At 41.9% G+C, this 10,601-nt stretch overlaps 1 protein-coding gene across 3 annotated transcripts in view; it reads right to left on the bottom strand.

Moving 5' to 3' along the window:
- The window catches only part of TMEM87B (transmembrane protein 87B), a 51,235-nt gene extending 48,851 nt beyond the window's left edge, over positions 1-2,384 (bottom strand). For all 3 annotated transcript variants that reach the window (XM_042982007.1, XM_015537584.2, XM_042982004.1), the window contains exon 1: positions 2,095-2,384. In XM_042982007.1, the coding sequence (XP_042837941.1) occupies positions 2,095-2,289 (195 nt within the window). In that variant the 5' untranslated portion in view covers positions 2,290-2,384. The remainder of the gene's footprint in view (positions 1-2,094) is intronic.
- Positions 2,385-10,601: the final 8,217 nt, after the last annotated feature.

The raw sequence follows: 10,601 nt of genomic DNA on the forward strand, positions 1-10,601 counted from the left end.
TTCTGTGCCTACACCGCCATATAATATCCACCTGCTGGAGCCGAATGGTAGCTGCCCTCTTCAGAAGAAGCATGTAATCTATAGTCCACCGCTCTCCCCAGCATCCCCTCCAGTCCTAAATCTAGCTCACTGCACTAAATATCACTGGCCTCAGACCCTGCAGGTCCTGGAGTCTAGACCCCTAGCCATAGGCCCAGGGCCAAGCAAGCTCTGGAAGGTTTATGGTGGCCTGAGTCACTCTAACACTCCTACCAGAGCCTCACTCAGCAGAAATATTAAGAATTTCCTGCATCGCTGCTGCTCTACTCCCTCCTTCTTCCTCACTGAGGTAACATCTACTCATCTTTTAAGACCCAGCCAGGCACCAACTCTAGGAAGCGGGATTAGGTGACCCCCTCAGTGCTCCAGCAATATCCTAAGAATGCTGCCTTGTAGGTAATCACTATTCACGAATCTGCTGTTCCTACCACTGTGTGAGCTTCTTGAGAGAAGGGACTGTTGTCTAAAATTCATCTTTGCAACAGCAGTGGCCAGCCAGTCTAATACCAAAGGTGCTCAAACTATTTGTTGACCTTTACAATCAAAAGAAGCACTGCTTGAGACATCTGCAGTACAGATTAATGAAAGGCTTGCTCTCCTTTCTTGTGCTGAAGGACAAGTTCCAACAACTTGAAATGGGGGGAAAAATCAGCCTACTCCCTGCAAAGCAGGGCTTCACAGACTGCTACTGACCTCATGTGGGATCCAAGGAAAAAATTACCTTCCTCATTCAGGAAGCAAAGTCATTCTTTCTGCAGGCCCTTTGGAGTTGCACTGTTTAAAGTATAGTTGGCAAAGATCTTTACAGATACGGTCAAGGAGTTGAACAATCTGTGCACAGCTCATTCACTTCCAATATTGTCTACTCTTAGTCTCTATGATACTGTCACTCATTCACCAGAGAAGCAGCATGAACCCATGCGTGTAGCTCTTGGACTTTTCTGTTTACTGTCCAGAGAAATTCAGTAATAGAGATGCACACACTATTATCACTGGTGCATATAATGAAGGACCCTGGAAGAAATGGTAGCACTGGGTCTTAAAAACTGAGAAAGAGACCAACTTTCCTTCCTGTATAGTTTCTATGCTGTAGGAAGTATTTGCAGCCTCTGGTACTAAATGTTTCTGGTTGAGTAAATCAAAATATAAGTTTTGCCTTTAGAACTTAGACATCATTTCAATGCATATGGAAAATAATCATCTCAAAACAGAGCTGGGTGAGTCATCTGACTCCAGAAAAGCAGGAGATAAGGCCTCTCTTCCTGATTTCCTGCCCCTCTTTAGCAAAATTTTCCAAAATGCTACTCTTGCCTCGCTCCTACATCATCTCATGCAACAACCAGATGCCAAGTTCTCAAATATCCTGCCCTGGAAAGGAAGTTTCCACACACTCATGCCTCCAGCCTAGCCTTTCAAACGCTCCTTAATCACACATCCCACCCCATCTCCACACACATATTCCCCGAACTGTGACTGACAGGAGCCCTCGAGAAATTCAGGAACCGCAGAAGAGGGAAAGAGGGGTGGGGTAGCTCTCGCATTTAAAGAAGAAAACGAAAGCGGCGCACACACACTTTTTAAATTTGTGCTGAGAGCGAAGCCTGGGAAAGTCCTTCCTGTGGCCTCACGGGTGTGGCCCTCTGGCTGCACCCGGCCCGAGGTGGGGTCAAAAGGCAAAGATGCCGGCAGGAGTGCCAAGGAATCGGGGGGCTCGGGTCTGAATAAACGGCGACCTGATCTAACCAGAGCGCGTCAGAGCACAGCCAGGACTTAGGGAAAGGCGATCCGCAGGAACAGCAGCAGCGCGCAGAAGGGAGAACCGACCCCGCGCACTAGCTTCACTGAGCTTCCCCACAGCCCAAGTCCAGCCGGAGGAGGGAGGTCTCCACGCCCGTTAACAGACGAAAGGCTCAGGGGGCGTATCAGGGACCCGGAGCAGGCCCGGCAAAGACCAGATGAACGAGTCCAGGGCCGGGAACCGGGGTCTGAAGGAGTCCCGGCGAGGACCCTGAGGGCCCGAGACGCGCCACGCCTCTGTCTCGACATTCCACTTACGTCGCTGATCGTCGCTGCCCAGAGCCCGAGCTCGGGGACGGCGACCACAGCCGCCGGGGCCCAGCACAGGAGGCAGAGGGCGACGCGAAGCAGCGGGGTCCCGGCAAAGAGGCGGCGGCCGGGCGGGACCCGGGCTCCGAAGCGGCAGGCGGCGGCCATCTTGACACGGAAGCCGCACCTGGCGCTCCTGGACATCCGCCACGCCCCGGGTCCGCACCTGGTGCGGCTCCGCCCCCGGGAGGCGGGTTCGGGTCGTGTGGTGTGGCTCCGACGGGGAGGTGGAGACGGGGTTTAGGCTTGGGCGGGGAGGCGCGGTTCGGACCCGGGAAGCGGAGCCCAGGAGTGGAGCTAGAAGGAGACAGAGCGCGGCAAGGGGGGGTAGGGGGTGGGAGGGGTGGGCGGGCCAGAGCGTGGAGGCGAGCTTCAGGGCCCGGCCGGAGTCGGGAGGCGGGGTCGGGAGAAGAGCTGAGGGGCGGGACTATGGGGGGTGGGGCGCGGGAGGAGATATGCGTGGGGGCGGGGCTTGGGGCCGCGCCGGAGTGTGGAGGCGGGGCCGGGAGAACAGGCGGGGCGTGGGCGGGACCATATTGGGGGCGGGACCGGCCAGGGGTGAAAGGTCAAGTTCCAGACTTCACTATGGTTGTGGTCTGATGCTTAATGGAGAATATGGGATGGAGTTTCGTGCTGAAGTTTTCTGCTCCTTGTGTTTCAGTTTCTTGTATCCTATGCACGTGCCCCTATCCCAGTCCTCACAGCTCAAGGGAAACAAACTGTTCTCTTAATTCATGGAAAGTGGTCTGGAAAGTACTTTGAAGTCAGGGTCAATTGAACCCAAGGCGTTGTGTTGTAAGCATAACTTGGTAGCACAGTAGTAATTTTCAGACAAATACAGCCGCCTGATTACTTAAACCTAAAAGGACTTAAATTTTTCTTACTGTGTACTTTACCTAGCATTTTCGCCTTTGAAAGCTTGCTGTCAGAGAGAACTACTTTATTATCAAATGTAAATAATGTCTAGAGGGAGAATACAATCCTCGATTAATACTGTTCTAATGTAAAATAGGACTGATTTACAGTCAAGAGGTTCTGTTTGCCTTATCAGTCACCCTCATTCACCCTAGTCACTTATTCAGCCAATCATTATTGAGGGTCTAGTCTAGAGAGGTTTGAGTTGAGAGTCTTGTGTATTTATAAATATGAAGATTGAGGGGCGCCTGGGTGGCTCAGTTGGTTAAGCATCTGGTTTCGGCTCAGGTCATGATCTCGCGGTCCGTGAGTTCGAGCCCCACGTCGGGCTCAGAGCCTGGAGCCTGTTTCAGATTCTGTGTGTTTCTCTGACCCTCCCCCGTTCATGCTCTGTCTCTCTGTCTCAAAAATAAATAAACATTTAAAAAAAAAAAGATAAATGTGAAGATTGAATGTATGATAGTTCCTTTTCACAAGAATCTTGTGATTATATATCATGTTTTTATTGTGTCAAATTTTTATTGTTTACTAATGCTTTGTATAGACAGACCCCTTGTTATACAATCATCAAAATTCAAGGGCCCTAAGAAATAGGTTCCTAGAACACTAGCCAATCCTCACCAGTAGGTGGCACTAGCATTTTGAAGATATTTTACATAAAAATCGTGGCTTTGTAATCCTGAGTTTTTAGCGTCCAGTTGATGCTATAGATACCTCGAATTTAAATCATTAGAACCTTAATTCAGGCAACATATATTATGTACCTTAGTGCTAGGTATTTACATTTGTACAGATTGCTGGCAATTGATTTAGCAAGGATTTTACATTATTAAAGAACAAGTACTTTTATTTGTCATTTAGATTTTGTGGCTATTCTATTAAAACCTAGTTTCCAAGGCAGATTAGAACTACTGTCATTGACTTGAGCAAATCAAGCAGCACTGGTATCTCCTACATCCAAGGCATTACCTGGTCAGGGATAAGATCAGTACGACATAGTCTCTATCATCACTGTGAGGCTGTAAAAAAGATGTGCACATGTAAAAAGCCAATAATACAAGGCAGAATGGGTAAAGCCTTGAACTGTGGATATCAAAGGTGTACAGGGGTAAGTTGGTTATTTTTTTCAAGAGTCCTTATCTTTTAGCGATTTCCTTCATATGAGTTTGCCCAGAAGCAGACCCTGAGATAAAAATTGGAGTAGTAGTTCATTTGGGAGGTGCAGCACCAGCAGGGGAGGGTTATGGGCTGAATTTTTCATCCAAATTTCATATGCTAAAGTCTTAACCCCAATACCTCAGAACGTGACTGTCTTTGGAGATAGGGCCTTTAAAGAGGTAATTAAGGTAAAAATGAGGTTGTATAGGTGGGCCCTACTACGGTATGATTGGTGTCCTTATAAGAAGAGGAGATTAGGACACACACACACACACACACACACACACACACAGACCATGTGAAGACACAGGGAGAAGACAGCCATCTATAAGCCCAGAAGAGAGGGGCGCCTGGGTGGCTCAGTCGGTTGAGCGTCTGACTTCGGCTCAGGTCATGATCTCTCAGTTTGTGAGTTTGAGCCCCGTGTGGGAGCCCCGTGTCGGAACCCCGTGTCGGAACCCCGTGTCGGAACCCCGTGTCGGAGCCCCGTGCTGACAGTGCGGAGCCTGGAGCCAGCTTCAGATTCTGTCTCCCTCTCTCTGCCCCTTCCCCGCTCATGCTCTGTCTCTCTCTGTCTCTCAAAAATGAATAAACATTAAAAAAAATTTTTTTATAAGCCCAGAAGAGAGATTCAGAAGAAACTAACCCTGCTGACATCTTGAACTCTGACACCTTGATGTCAGACTTCTAGCTTCTAGAATCATGAGAAAATACATTATGTTAAGTCGCCCAGTCTGTGGTACCTCGTTATGGCAGCCCTGGAAAACTGATACAGGGAGTGAGCAAATCTGCCAGGGAGGGGATATAGTTAATAAATGGGGCATTATCACATCAGCTACTACCGTGGGCAAAGGGAACACAGTCTCATTGAGAAACTTGGGAGAAAGATGTGAAGCACAAGCCTCAGAATCACCTCACGCAAGGGATGAAGGAGCTGAGATATTTACATATTTACACCTGTTAGTCTTTGGTTAGGGTCTGCCCCTGGGAGGGCACCAAAGAGACTGCAGTTCCAGGCTGCTGTGAGCGGGGCACAGTAGTTTTCTCCACTTTTGAGGAAAGCCTTTAAGCAAAGAGATGCTAGAGTCAGTTCAGGCACACTGAAGTGAAAAGATAGGAGGAATATGGGGAGGGCACTGACAGGGATCCCTGCAGAAATTCACCCTGAAATACTAACAGCAGTGTACATGATGTCTGGGATTTGCTTTAAAATAATACAAGAGGGAGAGAAATGAGTGGGGATACAGATAAAATAAGATTGGCCACGAGTAGACCATTTCCTAAAACGTGGAGATGATGCATGACCCTCCTGCCTACTTTGGTGTAAGTTTAAAATTTTCCATAATAAAACGTTTTGTAAAAGGTTCGTTAGAGACCTCTGCTAGCTAGAGCAGTAGGGACCAAATTTACATTCCTGCCTAAAACAACAACAACAAACAGACCAGATATGTGAAACAACAGTTTTCAAGACTCTGGACATCAGGCAATGGACAATTATTCCTAAGGAAAAAAAAAGAAAGGTGGGCCCTATGATTGGTTCGGCTTACTAGCTTAAGAAAGTTTCCAGGCCACAATACAGGGAGGAGAAACTAAAGCAGAGCCTGGCAGATTCTCAAGAGTTTAGAAGACTCAGCTAGGAGTCCAATGTGAGTAAGGCAGTTAGTTGGTAGGACTGAATATGGTGAGGAGACAGCTGTACAATGAGGGAATCTTGAGATCCAGAGAAGGTCCTCCTCAAATCTTCAGCAGAGAACTGCTCTACACATGAAGAAACTGCCTGAGGCCAAGGAAAGATTCACCAAAAAGAATAAGAAGGAACAGTATTAGAAAGGGCTGGGAAAAGCGCCCGTCCTGATCAGCTAACCTCGGAAATTTTATAATTTACAGGGCAATTGTCTAGAGTACTCAAAAGTTTTTTGCCCCAATGGTGGGGCGTAATTAGCCCTAAATTAAACATGGTTCTTCAGCCCAATTAACAAATCGTAAAAGCAAGACCCAAAAGGTTAGTTTCCAAGTAACTGTATCCTAGAACAAAGCTCAAGGATTATTTATAGGTATATAAAAATCTCCAGCACCCTAGAAGGTCAAATCACAATATCTGTCATCCAACTAAATTCTTGGCAAAGAATTAGGAAAATATAAGGTGTAAGGAGGAGAAAAAAAATCAATTGAAACTGACCTAGAACTGACACATATGTCAGAATGAGCAGAAAAGGATATTAAAAGTCATTGTAACTTAATTCCATATGTTCAAAAGTTAAGTAGAGACATGGAAAACAGAAAAAAGACCAAATTAAGTTTCTAGCAATGCAAAATACAGCATGTGAGACAAAAAAAAAAATAGACTGGGTGGGATTAATGGCATATTGACTACTGCAGAAGGGAATATTAGTGAACTCGAAGACACAGGAATAAAAATGAATCAAAATCTCAGAAAAGAAAAGAATGAAAATCTCAGAAAAGAAAAAGAATGAAAAAATGAAAATTAAACATCAGTAAGCAATGAGCATCAGTGAGTAGTCAAGTGGCCCAATATATGTGCGATTGGAATCCCAAAAGAAGGGAGAGTCAGAAAAAATTTTTGAATAAATAATGGCTGAAGTTTTCTCAAACTTGGTAAGAACTATAAACTCACAGATCCAAGAAGATCAATTAAGGCCAAACGAAAGAAATCCAAAGATGACACCAAAGCATATCATAAGCAAATTGCATACAATCAGCAATAAAAAAAAAAAATCTTAAAAGCAGAAAAAAAGGACATGTTAAATACAAAAAACAAAGTGATAAGAATGACACAAATTTCTTGTAGAAACAATAAAAACAAAAAGACAATGGAGAAACATTTTTAAAAGAATTGAAAGAAAAAAATCTTTTAATCTAGACGTCAGTACTCAGCAGAAGTATCTTTCAAAAACAAGAGGAATAGTCATTTTCAGATTTAAAAAGCTGTAGAAATTCATCATGAGAAGACCAGCCTGGGAAAAAATGTCTAGAAGATGATTCCAGATAGAATACTGGATTCACACAAAGGAATAAAGAGCAGTGGAAATGGTAACAACATGTAAATATGTAAGATCTTTTCGTATTATTGGAATATCTTTAACAGTTATTTTACTATTTAAACAAATATAATAATATCACCTTGGATTTATCACATGTGTGAAATAAAATCCATGCAGTAATAGCATAAAGTCCAGGAAGGGAGAAATGGAAATATATTATTGTATGGGTTTTACACTATATTAATAAATTTTTTTTTAATGTTTATTTATTTTTGAGAGAGACAGAGAGAGCATTAGCAGGGGAGGGGGAGGGGTAGAGACAGAGGGAGATACAGAATGTGAAGCAGGCTCCAGGCTCTGAGCTGTCAGCACAGAACCTGACGTGGGGCTCAAAATCACAAACTATGAGATCATGACCTGACCCAAGTCGGTCGCTTAACTGACTGAGCCACCCTGTGCCCCTATACTATATTTTAAATGATATATCACTTGAACAGAGACTGTGATAAATTATGCATATAATTACCAATCTTAAAATAATTACTAGAAGAATAAAAACAGTTATAGCTAATAAATCATGATGGGAGGTAAAATGGAATCATAAAAAATGTTTGATTATTCCAAAAGAAGGCAGAAAGAGTAGAAAAAGGGAATAAAGAACAGGTAGGACAAATACAAAACAAATTGCAAGATGGCTGATTGAAACTCTACCATACCAATAATCATATTAGATGTTAATGGTCTAATTATTTTAATTAAAAGACAGTGATGTCAGATTGGTTGAAAAAAATGCAACTATATGCTGCCTATAAGAGAGGCACCTTAAATATAAAAACACAAGTAGGTTAAAATTGAAAAGAATGAAAAATTATAAGATATTCCAGGAAAGCTGGAATGACTATATTAACATCAGGCAAAGTAGATTTCACAGAACATATTATGAGGGATATAATGAAGGTAATTTCATAATAATAAAGGGGTCACTTCACTGGAAAGACACAACAATTCTACATACTTATGCACCTAATAACAGAGTTTAAGATGAGTGAAGGAAAAACTAGTTGGAAATCTATAAAAATCCATAATTATAGTCATCCCAAAAAGAAACCCTGAATCCATTAGCAGTCACTTTTTGTTTCCTCCTCCCCCAGCTCCTGGGAAACATTAATCTACTTTCTGTCTCTATGGATTTGCCAATTCTGGATATTTTACATAAATGGAATCACACAATATGTGGTTCTTTGTAATTAGCTTCTTTCACTTAGCATATTTTCAGAGTTAATCCACACTGCATCATGTATCAGTATACTATGGCTGAATAACATTCCATGGTATAGATATCCCACATTTTGTTTATCCATTCATCATACACTGATGAACATTTAGGTTGTTTCCACCTTTTGGCTATCATGAATAGCACTACTATGAATATTTATGTATAAGTTTTTGTGTGAACATGTTTTCAATTCTCTTGGGTATACACCTAGGAATGCAATTCATGGGTTATATGGTAAATCTATGTTTTAACTCTTTGAGGCACTGCCAAACTATTTTTTAAAGCAGCCGTACTATTTTGTAATCTCATCAGCAATGTTTGAGGGTTCCAATTTCTCCACATCCTTACCAACACTTGTTATTATCTTTCTTTTAGATTATAGCCATTCTAGTGGCTGTGAGGTGGTATGTCACTGTTGTTGTTTTTAAAGATTTTATTTGTAAGTAATCTCTATACCCAATGTGGAGTTTGAACTCACAACCCTGAGATCAAGAATCACATGCTCCACCAAGAGGGCTAGCCAGGCACCCCTCACTGTGGTTTTGATTTGCATTTCCATGACTAAAGATGTTGAATATCTTTTCATGTGCTCATTAGGAAAAATATATATTCAAATCCTTTGCCCCTTTAAAACGTGTTTTCTTTCCCTTTTAAAAGTTAGAATTTTTTTTTATTGTTGAGTTGTAAGAATTGTTTCTATTTCTAGATACAAGGCCCTTTTTATCCAGCATAATGATCTCTGTCTTTTCAATCAGAATATTTAATCCATTCACATTTAGTGAAATCCTTATCACTGGCTAAACAAGAAACATTGTGAATGCAGGGCACACTTATAAATTTCCTGAACTTGGAATATATTCTCCAAGCTGCACACAAATCAATAAACAAAAGGTGGAGGCTTTAATGGCTCAAGATGTTCAAGTACAACACTGACCAAAGGCTGGCTTATTACTAAGCCATGCTGACTCAGAGGTGATCTCTTAAAAGCCAGGCTTAAAAATGAAAACAAGAATAATGTTTAAAAAGTAAATAAGCAGAGACATCAGTGGTAAAACACTGCAGGAGAAATACAGTCTACAGGATTAATTCAGGCAAGCCACTAAAAAAAAACAAAAACAAAAACAAATAAGAAAACAAACAGGGACACCTGGTTGGCTCAGTTGGAGGAACATGTGACTTTTGATCTTAGGGTTGTGGGTTTGAGCCCCACACTGGGTGCAGAGATTAAACAAATAAAACATTAAAAAAAAAAAAAAAAAGAAAACAGTGATGACAATCACTTCTGGAAGGAGGGAAAATTAGAATCTATAGTTGCTATAGTATATGATCTGAAATAGCCAGTTTCAATAAAAAATATGTGAAACATGAAAATAAACAATAAAGTTAGCTCATACATAGGAAAAAAAGTAGTCAATAGAAATTGTCCCTAAAGAGACCCAGACAAAAAATTTAGCAGACACTTTATTATTTTAAAAAGTGTCAATTTATATAAAACTCAAAATCAAATAGAGAATATGAACAAAGAAATACAAGTTATTAAAAGAACCAAATGGCACTTCCGGAGCTAAAAGTAGAATTACTGAGGGGTGCCTCACTGGCCTAGTCTATAGAGCATGTGACTTTTGATCTCAGAGTCATTGTGAGTTCGAGCCCCACGTTGGGGGTAGGGTTTACTTCAAAAATTTATATTTTTAAATTTGATTTATATATTTATATTTATATTTATATTTATATTTATATATATTTATATATTTAACCCAGGGGCACCTGGGTGGTTCTGTTGGTTAAGACTCTGACTTCAGCTCAGGTCATGATCTCATGGTTAGTGAGTTCAAACCCCACATCAGGTACCGTGCTTATAGCTCAGAGCCTGGAGCCTGTTTCAGATTCTGTCTCTCTCTCTCTCTCTCTCTCTCTCCCTGCCCCTCCCCTGCTCACACTCTGTTTCTGTCTCTCTCAAAAAAATATACATTTAAAAATAAAATAAAATAAAAAGTACAGTTACTGAGATGAAAAACTCTCTAGAAGGACTCAACAGCAGATGTGAGCTGGCAGAAGAGAGAATCAGCAAATTTGAAGATAGATCATTAGAGATAGTCTAATCT

This window comes from Panthera tigris, chromosome A3, assembly GCF_018350195.1.
Source record: "Panthera tigris isolate Pti1 chromosome A3, P.tigris_Pti1_mat1.1, whole genome shotgun sequence".
Taxonomy (NCBI): domain Eukaryota; kingdom Metazoa; phylum Chordata; class Mammalia; order Carnivora; family Felidae; genus Panthera; species Panthera tigris.